Consider the following 20,936-nt stretch of genomic DNA (forward strand, 5'->3'; position numbering starts at 1 on the left):
ATGAAGTCAGCTTCCAAGTGTAACCTAACCAAGGCTGCTCTCAAGAAGGGGGAAAGAGAGAACACAATTTGCACAGCTGTTAAGGGGGACACATAGGTGTCTTACTCCTAGTGTGTTTTCTTCAGTTGCCGCCTGAAAAACCTATGAATCTGGACGAAGAAAAGCAAGTGATTGACTTAAAATTCATGAGATCTTCATAACTGTGAACATACATTTATTTTATCTATTCATCCTTTTTATTTCTGTTCTGCTTTTTGAGTCCCTTGAGTTCATGTTTTCTAGCTTTTCACTGAAACGATGAGGACCAGAACCATACTCTTTAAATGAAATACAAGATTCTCAGGTAAACACATAATTCTAGCAGCTGAAAGACCTAATGTCATGAGACTAATTATTGGCACAACTGATTTCCTAACTTAATGATGTACCGCAATTTTGTGGGTCAGGAGAGATTTGGAGCAGGAAAGAATGAGGAGCAATAATAAAAAGAATTCACATTCTTTCATGGAAGCTTTAGTAAGTTTAATTCAGTAAGGTCTAGCCAGAAATTTGTGTGCTTGTTGGCTTGTAAGTAGAAGTGTTCTGCCACATTTGCTTTCATGCATCTGGGACTTCAAAAAGCATGCTGCTTTTCTGCAAAATGCCCTCCAAAAGACAGCAAGGGAGTCTAAATAATTAGTCGTTTATTTCTGTCACTTGCAATAAAACTTATGGCTTTAAGTGTTCAAAGTAGAGAAAGGACCCATCAGCATTAAAAAGGTAGTTGTTATGGCTTTGGCTCACAGACTAGCTACTCAAGAACAAGCTTAGACTTGCATCTGTCCATCTCAGAATCCCTTCTCAACCACATAGAACTGGGAAAGTTTCTATTGCTTTTGGTAGCAAGATTTGTAAAGGATCCTGTTCTCCTTCCCCTCCAAACTTGGTTTGGAAGGGGAAACAGGATTTTCCTGTTCAGAACAGGATTTTAGCAGAGGTTTTCTGCTAAATGGTGTTCTTTAGCAACAAGAAAGTTGCATTTCATGCAGTTTTCTGATCTGGTTTTATTTGAAGCAATAAGCAACATGCTACGTATAATGTCATACCTGTCTCCTAAATCTGTACTTGGGCCTTTAAAAAGAGAGGCATGGTTTTCAGCAGTACTGAAAACTTGTGGTTCTCATTGACCTTAGTCAATGTATTCATTAAAGAAATCAGACTGCTTATTCGTTGGAAACATTTTCTCATTTAATATTTCTAAAAGTCGATGGTCTATTGAAATCCATGGTTAGCAGTATTTGTAGCCATTCCTGTTTATCTTGTAAACAGTGTAAATTCTGTTTGCCTTGTAAGCAGTGTAAATTATCTGATGATTGTAGCTCTTTCTAATGGGTAGACTCGCTTAGAAGTGTATGTTTTCTGCCACTAAATTGGTGACTGAGCATACCAGAAAATGCAATGTCATTAAAAAAAAATAAATTCTCAGCACCATCTCTTATTTCTCCAATACTTAAAACAGCTGAACTTTCTGATTAAACAATGTGGTTTCCATTGGTAATTAATAATAGTCAATCAGTTAATCAGTACTTCTTAGGATGCGTTTTTAACCAAGTTTGCATAAGAGTCAGCACTGCACACCTTACAAACAATTCAGCTAAACATAATTCTATCAAATACAGCAGAAGTTGGTTTGGGAGCATATAAGATTATGGCCAAACTGAAATCTAAGGAAAGTATTAACTCTGAGTAAAGGTTTGGAGACTCAGAGATTGGAGAAAAATGCTGACTATTCCTACTGGTGCCAGGAATCACTTTTGCTACTGCATTTTGGAACCTTGACAATTTTTTTGGAATGATGTTCCTGGCAGAGCTGCAATCAAAGAATTACAGAAATTCAGTGTGCATGTAACAAAAATATGCAAACCCATTTCCAACAGAAAGTCCAACAGAAGTCAAGCAGGGTTTAATCCTTTTTATACCTCTAAGATCATAAAAAAGTAATAATTTTAATAGATTTCTCAAAAAGAGTGTGACTTCAGAGCCCTAAATCTTTTCATAGATGAAGAAATATTTACCCAAACGTTGTTTGGATTAAATTCTAACAAACAGGAAGGCATACAGTATTAAATATTATGAAAAGCAGGTAGGATTCCAAAGTCAAATGTAGCCTGATGCCACTTACAGTGGTTTGAAGCAAACTCGTACTGAATTTACATGACCCACCATCCCAGAGCAGCACTTCTGTAGATCAATTAATTGACAAGCTACTTTTTTTATAGTAAAGCAGCTCTAATATTTTTTACAAAAAATGGTGTATTTTGGCCCTAATACAATATGCGATTTTATAGCTCTAATTAGATTTTAATATGCTCAAATATCAATGCTCAATACTATATACATATATACACACACGGTACTCAAATACTTAATATACTCAAGTGTATCTCAAATTTTGATTTAATATACTTGTTACTTACTGAAAGAAATTTCAGTTTGTGATTCAATAAGGTCTCCCTATTTAAGGCAACACAAATAGAATTTACAGTTTCCATTTAGGACTAAACATCCCATTTGAGTTAGCAGCTTTCATTCCATCATCCCGTTTGAACTGTGGAGCTTGACCTGTGAATTCTCTGAGATTTTTTCTACATTGTTACTTAGTTTTTAATTAATCAAAATCTCAAAATTAATCATAAACTCTATCTGGTTGTCTAAAACCATTTTCCCCCACAAGTGTTCCTTTTGCTGGGGGAAAGAAAGTGACACAGAAGGTCTAGCCTCCAGGGATGGTTAGATCCGACATGCTGCAGGGTTCCACAGAGGTATCATAAAGTAGCTGCGTGCAGTTCTAATGCAGCAGTGGCAATGGCCTGCTGGACTAAGATTGGCGTGTGGAATGGAGGTCACTGTAGTAACAGGAAGAATCATGAGTTCAGCAAAACTCAAGTACGGCAACACACACTGAATTCTTTGGTGGAGGAGAGACGAGCCTAGCTAGTTTTTGGCTGCTAAATCATGTTTTTCTTCCTTCCTAGCTCTTTTTTCGTGTACTGTCCCCTTATTTCTTGTATACCAAGATGACTACCCTGCAGGCAGCATAGCCATATGGTAGAGCTATGTTAAAACAGACTAGCTTTAGATACCTACAGTGCAGAAATTTGTCTGAGCTTATTTTATAGTAACTGGGGGGAAAAAATCACTTCTGGGATGCAATTAATCTGTCCTGTTTTAGGCATTTGGCTGTAGAGAAGATGTACTCTACCTCAGAATACCTGCTTCTAAATTACTAACTCAGGCTAGTCAAGCTCTCCATTAGCTCAGATGAATCCCACTCAAGGAATCATCAGGAATGTCTCTGAGACTTGAGGGACTTGAAGATGTTGAGGCAACCGCAGTCCCAGGTCAGAAAGATTTACTGTTAATATCTGTGAGGTTCTCCCACACTATCTACAGGCTGCTTTCTTTTCCAGAAGAGTTGAGCCTGAATTTCTCTCTCAACGCTGCTGAATGTGCAGTAGGGTGCATTATTTGAACTAGTGCCTTCTTGTTTACTGGAACTGGTGAGAAGGAGGCAATGGGGGTCTTGTCCCTGTCTTACTGTACTGGGATGGTCTGCATTTAATTCTCTTGTCATGAGTAGGCTTGTAAGACTTGAGGTCTGACTCAATCTGACTAACACAGAAGACACCCTGGCGTACAGAGAAAGCTGTTCCAAACTGACCATTACAAAGTAAAATTTGCAATTTCATAGTGACAAACAGCTTACAGTTCCTTTCCCAAACCTTCCGTGTCAATGACATCTGCAGACTTTGGTCTGTATTTCCCCTCTCAGTCATGGCCTCTTGAAGAGTCAGATGTGTAGGAGTGAAAATAGATGACTTGGCTTCTTTTGAGAGACCATTCTCAGTTACAGAATCACAGACTGTTCGGAGTTGGAAGGGACCTCTGTGGGTCATCTAGTCCAACCCTCCTGCCGAAGCAGGGTCACCTACAGCAGGCTGCACAGGACCTTGTCCAGGCGGGTCTTGAATATCTCCAGAGAAGGAGACTCCACAGCCTCCCTGGGCAGCCTGTTCCAGTGTTCCGTCACCCTCAGAGGGAAGAAGTTCATCTTCAGACGGAACTTCCTCTGCTTCAGTTTGTGCCCATTGCCCCTTGTGCTGTCGCTGGGCACCACTGAAAAGAGTTTGGCCCCATCCTCCTGACACCCACCCTTCAGATATTTATAAGCATTTATATTAGGTCCCCTCTCAGCCTTCTCTTCTTCAGGCTGAACAAGCCCAGCTCCCTCAGCCTTTCCTCGTAGGAGAGATGCTCCAGTCCCCTAATCATCTTTGTAGCCGTTCGCTGGACTCTATCCAAGTAGCTCCTTAACTTTCTTGAAGTGGGGAGCCCAGAACTGGATAGAGTACTCCAGATGAGGCCTCACCAGGGCAGTGTAGAGGGGAAGGAGAACCTCCCTCGACCTACTGGCCACACTCCTCCTAATGCATCCCAGGATCCCATTAGCCTTCTTGGCAGCCAGGGCACACTGCTGGCTCATGGTTAACCTGTCGTCCACCAGGACACCCAGTTGCCTCTCCACAGAGCTGCTCTCCAGCAGGTCCACTCCAAGCCTGTACTGATGCATGGGGTTGTTCCTCCCCAGGTGCAGGACCGTGCTTTTGCCCTTGTTGAACCTCATCAGGTTCCTCTCTGCCCAACTTTCCAGCCTGTCCAGGTCTCACTGAATGGCAGCACAGCCTTCCGGTGTCTCTACCACACCTCCCAGTTTGGTGTCATCAGTTCCGTCACTGATTATTGTCATTATCAATGAAGATATAATTGATGTTCTTCTTTTGACCCACCCAAATGACTCGTTGAAAATGTGACTGCTTATTGTCCTGCTATTGCCTTCAAGATCTGTTTACTGCAAAACCAGAATCTTTCTCTTCTGTTACTATCAATCTGGAAAGGGAAAAGGAAAATGAGAAGAAAGCAAAAGATGGCAAAAGAAGAACAGAAAGAATCCCCTAAAAATAAGCCAAGATAGACTTGCACTAATTTACAGTGAGGGTCGATACTTTGGGTGGCCTCTAAGCTTTATTTGCTTTGTTAGTGATAACATATTGAAAAACAAGTACAGTGTGGACTGGAAATAGAGACTTAACAAAAATTCACTGTACTGTCTCCATTAAGGTCCACTTTGTACTACTGCATGTGATTATACGATTTATTTGATTGTCTATAACTGCCCCTTTGGAGCCATAGTATTGCATTTTCAGGTGCAAATCTCTCTGATATTAGTGGATTATTGATTGAATAGTGTTCTCTGGAGCCGTTAAATCCTACTAATGAGGCTTTTCTTTAATTGGTGGATCGTTGACCTACTAGACCGTTGCCTAATTTTGGTTTCAGCACTGGACAGGTTTTCCAAGTTTCATCTTTGCATGTAAGTTAATAGATCATAATCCCAATAGGGAGTAGTATTATAGACTGTATTAGTACCTTTACTCTCACTAAAAATAATTTTGATTTTAGCAGAATTATTTGCAGGGTAAAGTATAATTCAGTATGAGTAAGAATATGATTGTAAAAATAACAGGCCTTTGGTATACATTCTGAAGTGTTATTGCAATCCTTATCAGTTATATTATGTATCACAAGTATGAGATGTCAGTCAGAAATAGGATTTGCAGACTGGCCACATATTATTAGAGACAGCAGAGCAGCTTAGATTATGCTTGCTGCATAAAGTCAATGGGGAAAAAAAAAAGGTATGTGGATTTCTGTCCATTGCAGAATGATTCCCTTACTGGTCTGTTCAGAAAGCGCTGCATTTGCCTGATGTCAGAATAAAACTGAAGGCCTGGCCTCTAGTCTGGTGAATTTTCTGTGCATTTCGCCAACGGCTGATGATGCAATGTCATTTGTAGGCACCTCCTTTTCCTTTATCGCAGTCATGCTTATTCCATGTTTTTGGGCACAATAAGAAGAACCTTGTTGTGTTCTCTAGTCTAAGCTTTAGTGAAGGAAAGAAAGCCTGTTTTGTGCCCTCTTTGCTTTCACCCTAACTAGTCCTCTTAACCCAACCCTGTTGTCCAGGCAGTGGAAGAATGGCAGTTGAAGGTGCAATAGTATGAGTAACACTGAGCCACTAAGACCATCATACACAGTCACCTCATCTAGACATCTGGCTTTTGACAACCCTTAGCTTTTTGACTGCCATTCACAGTTCATCTTGACCATATCACCCGCTTCTGTCCTCACCTCTAATTCTAACCTTTTCACCTCTGATTCTAACCTTCTCATAGCCCTGGGGCTAAGATGTGCATGCCCAAGTCACGTCTGCCTAACTTCTACAAGAGGCAAGTTAATGTGAACTTAATATTTAACATATTTATGCAAACACTTGCCTGAAACTTATTTATACAAATAAGATATAGAGGTAGGCTGGCCTACTTCAGATAGGAGTGAACCTGCCTCATCACAGTGCTGCCTGGCTCTGGTTGATTCTGATGGAAGTAACCTCTCTTATTGGGGATGTTTAGTTTTGCCTTGAGCTGAAATAAAAAAATTTATGTCTGTGTGTATATTTATGATTAAGATGTGGCAAAAGAATGAAAATGATGTTTTAATGATATATCCATTCTGGGGATGCGTTGCTCTTTTGAAATAAGATGAGGAACACCATTTCCAGGAAAGCCTGCTTGTTGTCCTTGTGCATATATAGATACACATGAAAGCACCATAATATATTTTCCTCTGTTTACCCTGGAGCAGCTAAATCTGTACATTTTTGAATCCAGGCTAAATTTGCTTCAGTGACACAAGAAAAAAGCCAAAGGAAATCTCTTTTTCCTTACTCATTAGATGTGTTTATTTTCCCTTTCCTATCACCCTGCCTGTCCTGAAGTCCCCAAAAGATTAGTCTAATTTATTTTATGTTCTCTGCTTTCCCATAAAAAGGTAATACCAATGCACTACAGGATGTTTTTTTTCCTGTAATTCAGAATAGGGTAAATTCTCGCTACATTTTGCAATATACCAGGCCCATTGCACAGGGACAGCAAAAATGCATGTCCACCATCTGTGGAGGAACTAGATTAAGAAGGGAAGTAAGTACAATATTAACATCTGAACCTCAGCCTGAGGGTTACAGGTATTGATGTATATCCATGCAAGGAAGTTTTTTCCTTTAAAGCCTCTTATATAGCTCTGAGGCAGGATACAAAGTTTTAACAGTTTTAACTGTTCATTAAAGGTGGCTGAAATTCTGATACCTAACAGCTTTTAGGCAATTGGAGGGGGTTTCTTGGCATCTAATGTGCGATGTGTGTTGAGAAACTTCTTGATTTATTTTAAGCTGTAATTATAAGAGAATTCCAACAACTGGAAGTAGAGTTGAGCCTAACTTATGCCTCACTTGATTTTGTAAATTTTCCACCTGTACCTTGAGCCATTTAATCTCTTGAATTTCCACACACATTTGTTTAAAACTCTGCCCAGTATGATGATCTAGAAAAAATTTCAAGTTTGTAATGTCTGCTTACAGGCAAATGAACGTTCAGGATTTGTTACAAAAGCAAAACATAGCACTGATACTTATTCTACCTGTCTGATGCCTTCCCTACTTTTATTTTAGCATTTTTAAGGGGCAAAAAAGAAATCCTAGAAAATTGTGCCATTTCTTTAAATATTTTTCTGCTGGATCTGTTTCTCTGGAAAGAGAATTTCTCAAACTGAGTGAAAAGAGGGCATGAACCGAAGGCATTTATAATGCAAACAGTGCCAGACTAGAAAAATGGATCCTCCTGCCATCACGTCTGGCTCCTCTGTCTGAATGACTTGGCTTATCCCCTGGAACCAAGTTAACCCCAACTTTGCAGTGTGTAGTAAATAGCTCTAAAATATTTCAGTGTGAAAATGAATCTAATTAATCTCCTGTATGAAACACAAGAAAAATAAGGCTTGGAAAAGCTAAACTGTATTTCAGTAGGGAAGATGCATTTACATCCAACAGTTTTATTTTTAAAAGTTACCTACCTGTAACTGCACACTAGTTTAGAGCTGAGATAGGAGCATCTTAACAATAATGGGCACTTTTTTAACAGATTATTGCCAAAAGTGCATTCTTTATTCCAGGGAGACACTGTAATAGATACCAGCGCTTTAGTAATGATACAAGCAATCTGTAAGCTATTATAGTTTCTTTTATAGGAACTTAATCTTCATATTGTTTTATATGTCTGGAATTTTAATAGTGTTTTTAATTTATGGAAAGAAGTATATTACATGTTACTAGTTAAATGGAAATATGAGGTAAATATCAGACTATTGAACTGTATTCTTACAAACAAATATTTTGAAGTACTTAAATGAGCATAAGGAGTAGAACAAAGAAATTAAAAAGTGTCGCACAGATATAGTAGCAGCTTTTATGGAATGAGCCCAGAAGAATCTATTCTGAATTGATACTGGTTTTAATGCATATATTGCACTTCTACAGAAAAATGGGAAAGAACATGGGTACTTTTAGAATATTATTTAAAAATAAATATTATATTTCAAATAAATACATTTACCTGATTAAGAAATTTATTTGCATTACTGATTGCAAATAAACACAAATTCCAATGTAATTTTTCAATGATAATGAACTAAATGAATCAATATAAGTGCTTGATTATATGTAGGATGTGTCTACATAGATTTTTGAAGCCAGTGCAAAAATGAAGTATTTTTTCCTATTAGTTCATTGCCATTTTTAATGAAAACAGACACGGTTCACAAGCAACATAGTGAATTGTGCTTAGACTTGGAAGAGAGATGTCTTAACACTTAGCTAAGCAATGAGTTACAGAGAGATATGATCAGCGTAGCAATTTAGTGGTTGTAGTGCTATTAAAAGTAGGGCTTTTAAATAAAGAGAACTGGTTCGCTGTTTTGAACGAAGTCGTATTCTACTTTAAACTGTCATTCTGTATTTTTGACTTGCAATTAGATGATATTTCTAAAATGTCAGTCCTAGATTCTGTTGTGAACGTCATCATAATAAAATGTGACAGCAAAGATATTATATCAATATTTTTTCCATAATTAGCATTAAAGCTCTCTCAAGGGTTAAGTACAAAGGTTTTCCACTGAATGGTCTGCAAGCCTTGTGCCTTTAAAATCTTTTAATATAGCCAAGACTGGTGACAACCAGGAGACAAATTGATGAAGAAACCCGTTTGGAGAGAATAGTTTTGTAGTGTGTGATGTATGTTACGTAAATGAGCTTATTAGGACTCTCATCTATTTTATTATTGGTGCCCAATTTAATAGAGGCATTTAAAAAACAATATTTCTGCCTGACTCCTTGAAATGAAGAAGATACATTGATATAATTGAGAACAAATGATTGCATGTTGTGCCATTTAATCATGTCATTTTTCAATTGCTGTTTTTTGCACTTCACTGCATACTTATAGAATATTTAGCTTCAATATAGATTAAGTCCCACAGTATGCAACTGAGTGGAGTTTCCTTATTAGGTGACATTTTCTTTTAACCTTGAAATCAGCAAAAGCACACAGGTTTGGCAGTATTTTTCTAAAAGATGACAAGTTATCATGCATTTCCTATCTTTTTCATTTAGCTTTTTTATTTTGAGGAATTACTTTCCTACTAATTTTTTTTTAGTAATTATTGGGTTTCTTTTCCATTCGGAAACTGAAATTCTTATTTTCACCACGTGTCCTGTAAAGATGTACTGTGAAATACCGGGATGCATCACCCCAGACAAGAGAAGTTCCAACTGGCTTTGCCATTTCACAGGAAGTACTGGAAGCTAAACTTTACCCAGCGTTTGCAACCTTATAGTTTCCTGTTTTCCCTTTATTGGTATATTAGTGATGTTAGCCATGATTCTTAAAGTTTTACATTGGCATTTTTGAAAACTGAAGTGCTGCACTAGCCAAAATGAGATGTAGAAAGGCAATTTACATGTTTTTAAGAGTTGCAGTTTGGGTGCTATAGTCAGAAAGTTAGCTTCTGTTCTCAGATTTTACCTTAATTTCTTCGTATGGCTGTTGTACTAAATAGCAACAGTTCCAAGTTTATTTTGTCTTCCATCAGGCAACCAACAATGCAATAGGAAGGGTACCATTCCCTCCCTCACATACCCACATACCGTAACAAGGAGAAAGAGTAAGCCTTTAACAGACCAAGGTTATATAGAAACTTCATCTTGGATCTGGTCATTCCAGATTTATCTGCAGTCAAGCTTCCTTCATTTTGCTAAAAACACCCAACATTGCCCATACACAGAAATGCCACATAAGCCTAGAAATAGCTTTGTCTCAGTATAGCTTGGCATTTCATCCCTGGAAACATTCAAGACCAGGTTGGACAGGGCTCTGAGCAACCTGATCTAGTTAGCGGTATCCCTGCTCGCTGCAGGGGGGTTGAACTAGATGACCTCTAGGGGTCCCTTCCGACCCAGAACTTTCTATGATTCTATGATTTTTTCTGGACCTGAAAGCACAAAGAAAATCCATCTGTGTAAGCTACCATTTGTCACCTTCTAACTGTTTTCTAAGCTCTGGGCACCTCTACATGGATCTTTATTATTCCTAATTGTAGAGTGAAACCAAGAAAGTTGGAAATGGTTGAAAGAACTTCAGATCACATAAAAATGAATTCCCCAAACAATACATAAAAAATGATGCCACAAAAATCGTGTCTTAACGTTTTATGTAGTGATGATATGTGGATTACATGGATTTAAGTGAACTGAACTAATCTTAAACTGATTTTTAAACGTTTTTAAGCACAAGTCGACCCACTGAATTCAATGAGAACCTTAGTACTTCTAAATGATTAATATTAAACACCTGCTCAAGAACCTTGATGTACCAGTGCTTCAGTGGCCAACTCATCTACCATGTTGTGTGAGAAAGCCGACCTCCCATCCATGTCCGTCAGTCGGGCAGAGCAGGTGGTGTGGCACAGCCCAGGCACTGATACACTGCAGGAAGGCTGAGGGGTGGAGGGGGACTGAGGCTTGAGGGGCTCTAATATTCCTCAACTTCCCACCTTTCTATGCTTCCACACTCTCTGGCACTGCCTAAAGCTGCACACATGTTTCTGGTCATATGCTGTTCACTTAGGAGTCACGCAGCTATGCAGAGCACCTTCTGTTTGGATCATGGCTACTTCCATCCCCATAGATAGTGCCATTAGCCCATGGCTTGGAAAGAGCGTTTGATGTCGTTCGACTCAGCAGGGGCTTTTCCAGATGATTTAAGGCATGGTATTAACAAGCTGTGAAAGTAGGTTCAGCTAGCCCTTTTTAGCTATGCGAGTGATAACTTCAAAGCACTGAAAATACGAGTAGGCAGAGGGAAGAAAAATCTTTCAAGATTTTAACACCACAGACAGGAATCCTTAGTATGGGAAAATATGACTCGTAATAACATTATAATGAATAACACCTCAATGTTATCAGGGTATCTGCTGCAAAGCAAAGGACTTGGACACAAAGTCAAGTTCATACGCAGCAGCTGCAGTTACTGTTTATACTCTCAGCCTGCAGCAAAAAAGTCAAACACATCAAGTCTCACTACAAATGATTTCAGTGAATGTGTTTCTCGCACATTTGCAAAGGTTTGGGTTGTATTTACAGTTACCACAGCTCAACGGACACATGATAGTGTGAGGAACCACAATCGAAAGTGCCTGATCTCTTAATCTATACTTCAGCAAATCTTCTGCACACAGGAGACTAAGCGAGCCTGAGTGATGCTTCTCAGTCTGCTGTTAGATCATTTCCTAATTTTCTGAACTGTCAAGTTCCCGGTAGCTTGCTGTAGCAGCTGTGGAACATCAGGCCCAAGCCTCAGTAGAGATGATGATCATCTTTCTTTTCCTTTTTTTCATTAATCATGAGTTATAGCTGTTAACTCACAATGTGGAATGTACCTTGCAAATAATTAAAGTGACCGTGGTCCTGGAAGCATGCTTTGCATGTACGGTTACCATATTGACAGGTTTTTATAGAGGCGTGACATTTTAACCATAGCAGAACATGGATGGATACACAATGCTGTGAGAAGTCATGTCATAGGATAGAGGCAACTATTGTGTCCCTTTACGACGCTGTATACCGGACCCTAATACTGCTTAGATTCATTGTTGCTAGTGCTATTATATGGGGTTTAAAGATGTCTTTACATGATTAAGTTCTCTGGCTTTTAAAGCATTGTTGCTATAGCAAACTCTTTCAACACACTGTTAGATACAAGCACTTCATTCTTCTCCTGTTTAATATTAACCATAATATCATGTAATAAAATTGAAACAAAAGTGCCATAGGCCTAATTGTACTGTCACAGCCATGTAAATCAGAAATAGCTTCAGTAAAGCTACTGTTATTATGCTGGTGTAAAACTGATGTAAATTAGAGATGACTTGGATGCTGCAGCTCTGCTCGCAGATAACACTGTGTAAAGGCCTCGCTTAAACTCCCATATAATGGCTTATGAACAAAGTATGGCTTACCTCATCATATTATATGGTATTGTTTCAAAAATGAACAATATTTATAAGGGATGACATAATCAGGTAGATCAAGGTAAGTTAATGTTATAGGGCCAGCTCCTGGGCTGTATTGACTTCCATGAAGTTAATGCAGATCTACATAGATTTGACTGCCATTAATATATAACTTACCATCATTTCCATAAAACTGAATTGCTTTAGCTGTTATACAATGTAAAATAAGAACCCTGACTTTAGGTAGATTGTTTGGTTTGGGTTGGTTTGGTTTGGATTTTTTTTTCTGATGCGACGTTAGGCTAATGAACAGCATCAGAAAGGATACGTGCCAAACATGGTGGTTACATCAACAGCTATGTAGGAAACTAGAAATTACTCTAGGAAAATAAATAAGGGCAAGTTCAGGAAATGTAAGTGAAACTGCAGCTCTGGTATAAATTGAATAATAAAATTCCTGGTCATATTTTGCCATAAATAGCGGTTTGGGAATTTGTCATTCACCTTATTTAAAATTCAGAAATATTAAAGGTACAGCGTTCTCTCATTATAGAAGTAATAGAATTGTAGCTATTACACAGTTAGGGTAATTTAAATAGCTATAGAATGCATTATATCAATAAGTGGAACATCTGTGTGAAATGTCCACCTGCTGATATACTACTCAGTGTACTTTACAATGAAATGTACTTAATCATTTTAAGATGTCTTCTAATGAAGCTTTATCAGGGTTAACATTTTGAACACAAATACTTTTAGGCATTAGAACTTCTGCTTTAAATGAGATTGCATTGTCTTGTTTACCCTTGTTGATTAATAAGCAATCTGTTAACTGTTAGAAAGGCCCAATTGTGCCAGTGAAAGTAGATTAGTAATTCAGCTATGTTTGTGGGTTTAATCATTATTTCTCTTGAAGGCTTTGAACAAAAAAAATCGCTTGCACACAATCCATTGGCAAAGCAAAGATATATACTTTTAGATGTGTATACCAGTGTTTTGCTTCAGACTTTCAGCTTAGTATTATTGATCAAGCACATAATTCCAGCACCAAAATACTCATCTGAGGTACAATATTTCTATGTATAAATTCAATTTTTTAAAGAAAAGGTGATATGAAAATCTGGAACTTGAATTCACTTTCTGTCGAATGTTGCTGTTTTGCTAATAAAATTCAGGAGGGCAGGTCCTGATTTTTTATCAGCTAACGCTTATGAACAGCTTTGAGAGATGAGGTGGGGTTTTTTTTGTTTGCTTATTATGATTAACTGGAAGCTTAAAGGCAAATACCCTGTCTTCAAAACAGATGATAGTTCAGATTTTCTTATGGGGTCATGCACTTTCATCTGTGGCATCCCACAGAGGGAAACAGATGTTGGCAAGTCACAATTTAAATTATCTGGAAGGCTCCCACGTGTGGAGCATGGTCCTGTTAAATGCAGGAGTAGCACAGGCCTAGGACAATAGTTGAATAGTTGAACCATGCAATGCTGTAAAAGTATAGGCTCTCAGAAGCTGGGCTGAAGCAGTCATCCTTGGATGTGTTTGTGCCTTGTGTACCCCAGCTTCATAGACATTACTATTAAAACACATTTAGAGTTCATAAAATCCTGATTTGATGTTAAATGACGGTAGAATGTGATTGTGAATAAAACCATGCTCGAAAGCACCTCAGGCCATTAACTGCTTCCGGGTGGTAGATCTCTTATTAGTTTTGGCATGTAAGATGCCTTATTTATATTGCTGTTCAATGAGATTCTCAGTTAGTTACTTAGGTTTCTGGCGTAGAACCAACATATCCTGGCTCCCATCAGCATTCTGCAATGTTAGGGCTTAGCGATTGTCTCCCACCATGCAGTTCACATCAAACTGCATTCTTGGTAGCACTGGAATGGTTATGATGAAATAAATGCAGTGAATAACTCATCTTTAAGAAGGATACAGTTATCATACTGTTCCTACATCTAATTGAGGAACTCCCTGGAAATATTTTATGATAACAAAAAGCATCTGTAAAGAATTTTATACTAAATTTTCTCCTGTCTTAAGGTTTCTCCTCTGACAAGGTACCTATGACCCATGATTTCTATTGTTTTTTCAACAAATCATTGCATGAATACAATTTTTTCCCCTGTCTTTTCCTGAAGACTTTCTGAGGGTGATTACTGTCAGAGTAACTCATTTCAGATGTGTCCCAGTTGAATGAAAAAAAAGGAAGTCTACACCATAAAACTTTCAACATTATTGAAACAGTTAGCTATGTATGGCATTTGTTTGAAGGAGACTGAATGTAGCTTTACTCCTTCTGTGCTATTAAGCTTGAGACTGTTTATCTGAAAATAAAACAGTAGGCTTGGACACTAACTATGGGAATTTATGGAAGAGCTGAAAAAACTGTTGTAAGACAGAAACTGGGCACCATTAAATATCAGATAATAGTTAATGTTTTAATTTGCAAAGTATTCCACACTGACATCTGTTGTTTATCTGTCCTGCAGTCTCTATGCTGTGAGATCAAACAGAGACGCCGTGGCGTAGCCTCTGTGCTGCGATTATGCCAGCACCTCCTGGATGACCAGGAGACCTGCAACCTAAATGCGGATCACCAGTCCATGCAGCTGATAATTGTAAACCTTGAGAGGAGGTGGGAAGCCATCGTCATGCAAGCTGTCCAGTGGCAAACAAGGCTACAGAAGAGACTGGAAGACTTGGTGAGTGATGCTGGCTTTAAAAAGATCTCATGTGGTTTCATTCTTCATGAGAGACATTTTTCAGTGCAAGAGAAACACATTCACCTCAGAGTGTTCTCTTCTGACTGAAGATGCCATTCCTAGTATTTACTGCCAACATGCAAAGCTTTAGTTTTTCACAAAGCATTGTATTCTAGGACAAAACTGATTAATAAGATAAACTCACAATACACGTGTTCTGTTTGCTGGATATTTAGTCTCATCACATCTGATTCTGCCAAGTAATGAAAATAATCTTCTCCTGTACCTAACAGAAATGGGCCCAGAAACATATTTCATTTATTGTAAATATATTTCAGAAAAAGTATTTTCTGTGTAAGTAAGACTGATTTTAATTAGCATCCCAGCAGTAGATGTGTATTTCCATAGAATGCCATGGGTATGTGATTAATATGCAATTCTATGTTATCTGAATATAAGTAAAATGCATTAATTTGCTTTTATCCAGGGAAATGATTCCTAAGAGGCAAAATAGCGGTCTGCTTAAACCATCCATTAAGTGGCATGAATTAGACAGGTTTTCGACAGCATAAAACTATATTACAAAGCAGTATCTACATTTAAACAATAAACCATAGGAAGAACAGAATAATCCCTACTGTAACACTATTGACTGTAATGGATGAATAGGCTCAGCATGTTTTATGCTACAATGCTGCAGTCTCTTTACTGCAGTTACACTGACAGCGATGATAACCCTGTGTAGTGCACACACTGAAGAGCCTTGATGAGATTTGTGAGAACAAGTGACGCATATTTAGCTTACATGATTTTTTTAGGTTTACGCCAAGCAAATAAAAGGAAAAAATTCTTGAAGTCTACATGCTTCCTAAAATTGTCTAACAGTGAAATACTAGTTTTGACTACTTTTTGTTAAAGTTCCTTTACAAAAATAACAGAAGCTGTAGTTCTTTTGATCAATTATGGTAGTGTAGCATGAAGATATGCAAGACATTGTTCAGAAATACTAACAGTTCCTGGATGAAAATACTATTAGTCTAAATGGGCCAAGAAGTGGTGAGTTAGCGAGGAGGGTGCTGTGGAGAAGTGCACCACTGAAGTTAATAATAATCTGTTGCCTGCCTACCTTTATCAAATTTTATAAAGTGGGAGTGCTCCTCAGCCTGTTCGGTTTATTTGCTGCTCTGCTTTACATATTGAGATAGAAATGGGACCAGAGGAAGGATCAGTGTTTGAATAGACTTTCAGGCCAAATCAAAAGGTGCAGGTCTCTTTATGAGGCAACATGGAAGGAAGACAGCCTTGGAAAGCAAATGAAATGTCAGCATTGCTCTTACAAGCATGTGAGTCATCAACTGACAGTGTAAGAGATGCAGATAATTTGGGAGAGTCAGTTAAGGGTTCAAAATTTGATCTGGTTGGAAGAAGTGTAAAAATATTGAAGTCACATGTGATTGTACAAGGTTATAGAGAAAAGAAAAGATTGTTTTTTCAGCCTTTCCTTATACATCTATGTGCAGAGAGCGAAGTATCCACTGAAGAGGAATGCTATTGGAAACAACCAAGGAGGTCATCCAAGAGCTTTCGCTGTATGACCAACAGAAAAAGGTCAAATCTTAATGATGCCAAGATGCCTCTGACAGAGCTAGTGAGAACTGGGGATGTCATAGCTGACGCAGTTTGCCAAAGGGAGCACAGTCGTACTGACAAAGCATGAAGCAATGAGGAGATTTGGGGAGGACAGAGCAAGAGTCTCATTTTGTCTGTGATTAATTTGTGTTAATGGACACTAAGAAGATATTTAACAGACAGATAGAAGAGCAGGGTTAGATGCAAAGGAGTTTACCTGAGCCCTCATTCCAGAGATGGGAACTGCAGGTATCTGAATGTGTAGTATGATCTAAAAAGGAGAAGGGGAAGCAGGTAAGGAAAAAGACTTGTTCGAGTCTACTGGAGAGAGTCCAGAGGAGGGCTACAAAGATGATTAGGGGACTGGAGCATCTCTCCTATGAGGAAAGGCTGAAGGAGCTGGGCTTGTTTAGCCTGAGGAAGAGAAGGCTGAGAGGGGATCTTATAAATGCCTACAAATATCTTAAGGGTGGGTGTCAGGAGGATAGGGCCAGACTCTTTTCAGTGGTGCCCAGTGACAGGACAAGGGGAAATGGGCACAAACTGAAGCATAGGAAGTTCCATCTGAACATGAAGAAGAACTTCTTCTCTCTGAGGGTGACGGAGCACTGGAACAGATTGCCCAGGGAGGTTGTGGAGTCTGCTTCTCTGGAGATACTTAAAGCCCACCTGGATGAGGTCCTGTGCAGCCTGCTCTAGGTGCTTTGGCAGGGGGATTGGACTAGATGATCCCCAGACGTCCCTTCCAAACCCTACAATTCTGTGATTCTGTGATTCTCTGAGTCCAGTGTAAGGCAGATGATGAAGGAAGTGCGATTAACACAAAACCACAGAGAAGGCAGAAAACGAATATAGAGAGCAGAAGAATCCAAGGCAGTAATTTGCTGAGAATCTGATCAAGTGGAGTCAAAGTAAAACAGATGCTGGTTAAACAAAGGTCATGAGAAAATGTTACAGAAATTTCAATGGAATTAAAGGAAGAAACAGAGTTAGTGAGGATCCATAATCAAGCTGAACAGAAACTGGCGGTAGGAGTTTTAAACAATACATTCATATTTATATGAGAAGAAAGCCAAGAAATAAAAGAAGACAAATGCCATCTCACCAGTGGCAGAGAGACAACATTCTTGAGTTTTGATGGTAATGAATCTGGGAGATCAAGAAATGAGAACAGAAGTCAGCAGTTACATAGGCTGGGCATGTTAGAAGATGAATATGAGACTGAGGAATTGAAAAAATTGTTAAATGAAGAAAGACAATATAATAGTAAAGCTTTTTAATTCTCCTGAGAAATACTGGTTATATTTTTGTGGTAGTTCCATCTTCAAAGTATTTTTAGTCATATTCCTAATACATTACATCAATAGCTCTAGTAAACTGTTGGTTAGTGCTACACAAAATGCTTAACGAGTTGACCAGCAGTAGAAAAACCAAATGCATTTTGAAGCCTCAAGCACAAGTGCGTGCAGTATTAGGCAACAGCCAAACCAAAAAATAGTTCTCAGAATTCCAAGTTTTAGTTGCTAGAGTCTGAGTATCTGTTAGGTCTATAACTGCCCAAGAGAGGTTGGTCTCAGTTTCTACTGTATTTCTCTGAAAGGTAAAGTACCACAAAGATGATGAACTGCCTTTTTTATCTACAAAACTTACCATTTTGTTATAGTAAATATATATCTTCTGTTGAACTTGGAACAGTTGCACTTGTGAGATAGCTTAGAGCGTGCTGAAAGGAGGTCCAAGTCGCTGCAGTGAAAGTGCATTATCTCCTTTTGCATGTGGGCAGCTGCCGTGTGGAAGCAGTTTGCTGCTTGCAGCTGCAGTTACTTTAAGTAAACTGTTATGAGCTAATTCGAGCTTGACGCTGCACTTGCAGCAGGGGTGAAGTCAGTCTTGTGTTTCTGTTTGGGATTGCGATCGATCAGGAGTGGAGACATGCTGAGGGTATGAGTAACGCCTTACATCCAGACACTGGGAGCTTCGCAAGGTGCATGCTGCCTTGTTCCCACTTGGCCTGAGGTAGTCTGGAGTTACTTGCTGGGCCAAGTAGACTTCCACTGGGCAGGGGGTGTACCACTCTGCTGAGAAATGGCAGCCATTTAGAGCTGTCGTGGTACTCATCTAATTTTCATCGTGGGCTGTTTTGTTTTGGAACTTCTCATCCTAAGCTTGTTTATAATAGTATGATTCTTTGAAGTATGTCAGTATCTACAAGCTTATTGTGTTGATAAAACTATCTGTATTCTCAGCATTTAAAGATGCCCCAGTCACTGCAGGATTCAGGTTTCTTTGTCTTCCCTGGCCTGAGTTGGCATGTTCTAGCCTTCCTTTTCACTCAGTTCCTGTGTAGTCATTTCTTGGGTGGGTACCAGGACTGTTTCTTCTGCTTCCCTATCTCTCTGTATTTGATGGTGTGCCAGTCTTGGCACATAAACAGTATCCCTTGGTAATAAGTCTTTATTTGTGGTTGCCCACAAAATACTGTAATTTATGAAAACAAATGAGATGTTTTTATACCCTGATGGCATCTGACTCATTCATGGCATCTGACTTGCTAACAGTAAATAAGATAGCCCAAATGATTATATTGCTTCATATAAGTACAAGAGTCACTTGCATCTTCTGCTGTCTTCTCAATTTGTGTATGGGGATCTTCCTTTCTCCTGTTTCTGCCCCTTGTTACATTCAGTCACTTATCTGGGCCACTTGTAGCATTACAAAGGTATGCTGGAAATAACCACAAAAGGCTTTTATGTTTCTTTTTTTTTTTCTCTTTAGGTTTGCCTTAATCTATGGTTTTCAGCAGTGTTTAATTTTGCTCAACTTTTGTGATAGCAGGCACCATAAATTTATAAATGTCAAGAAGATAATAACATGTACTACAAACACCTAAAGTCTGCTAAAAGCTATCCTTCTCATAAGCCAAAAGTTATATCTAGAATGTGAAATTATCGATAAGAATCACTCTAGAAGGATGAAATGTAGTTAGACTCAGTAGGTTAATCTAGCTATAAAGAATGAAGTATTCATACAATGAAAAAACCAAAGATTACTTTTAAAAAACAATAGGACACTTGTCTGTTACTGGAAGCAGCCCTAATCTGTTTTAGCAAAAGAGGTTTTTATTTCCCCCATCTGTTTTTTCGTGGTAAATTCTTTTCCCCTAGATTTATCATTCCATAGTTTTCTGATATAATGCTATATGTCACCTAAATTTTAGCTTCAGAATTACACAGATGCCTTATAGTTTGCCTTACAAGAACCTGCTGGCAACCATCTTAAAGGAAAAAGGAGTCTGTCTGGCAATTGCAACAGCAACAGCAACAATGTCTAGTCAACTAAACCCCAAAATTGCCGTCTAAAATTCCTGCTCAACAGCTGGAGAAGCTTTAGCTCACTGCACACTCTCTTTTAGAGGGTCTGGTCTTCTTGAAAAACTGAACAGTTAAAAAAGAATTTGGGACAGACTCAGTCATGGCCATGCCCCCAAGTTTACAACAGTAAGTCAAAGGGGAAGTATGTAAGTTGGTTTATGCAGTTTTTTGCTCAGTCAGTGGTATACCCAATGTAAGTTTTGTGTTTAGCCTCAGTGGATTATTCCAGCAGCTACAGATGTTCACAGTTTGGGGGTGTCCTGCCCAGGTCAGATATGTCTCTGTATAGAAAGATACGATGAGGTGACCATGGAAATTCACTTTTCTGGGACTGTTTTACTAATACTGGAGTGTATAAAACTGTTATACTCCTATGGCTGAGAGAGAGATGAAACTGTGGTTTCTGATGGAATTTACTTCTTAAGTTGCAATTCAATATTCCTGCCTTTTTGATGACTGGAGAAACTGCTTTTTCTCCAGACTGCTCATTCATTGAGTGAGAAACATATCTGTTCTAAGAAGCAGACAATCTCTTTTCTTATTCAACAGAGAGGCTAATTATTGAAGGGACAGTATTAATCATGCTTTTAAAACAGAGATTTTGAGCTAAGGCGATTTTAAGGTGCAGTAATTCGCACATTGTCCTGTAAATGTATGAAATATTCATTTGTCTGATCACTGACTACTGTGCTTCATGGAAAAAAAAAATTGTTCTTATTTGTCTGGTTCTCCT

General features: G+C 38.6%; 1 protein-coding gene across 4 annotated transcripts in view; it reads left to right on the forward strand.

The window, feature by feature from the left end:
* Nucleotides 1-20,936, forward strand: part of AKAP6 (A-kinase anchoring protein 6) — a 299,941-nt gene that overhangs the window by 248,861 nt on the left and 30,144 nt on the right. For all 4 annotated transcript variants that reach the window (XM_075425714.1, XM_075425718.1, XM_075425717.1 and 1 more), the window contains exon 12: nt 14,991-15,203. In XM_075425714.1, the coding sequence (XP_075281829.1) occupies nt 14,991-15,203 (213 nt within the window). The remainder of the gene's footprint in view (nt 1-14,990; nt 15,204-20,936) is intronic.

This window comes from Opisthocomus hoazin, chromosome 7 (genome assembly GCF_030867145.1).
Source record: "Opisthocomus hoazin isolate bOpiHoa1 chromosome 7, bOpiHoa1.hap1, whole genome shotgun sequence".
NCBI classification, from domain to species: Eukaryota; Metazoa; Chordata; class Aves; order Opisthocomiformes; family Opisthocomidae; genus Opisthocomus; species Opisthocomus hoazin.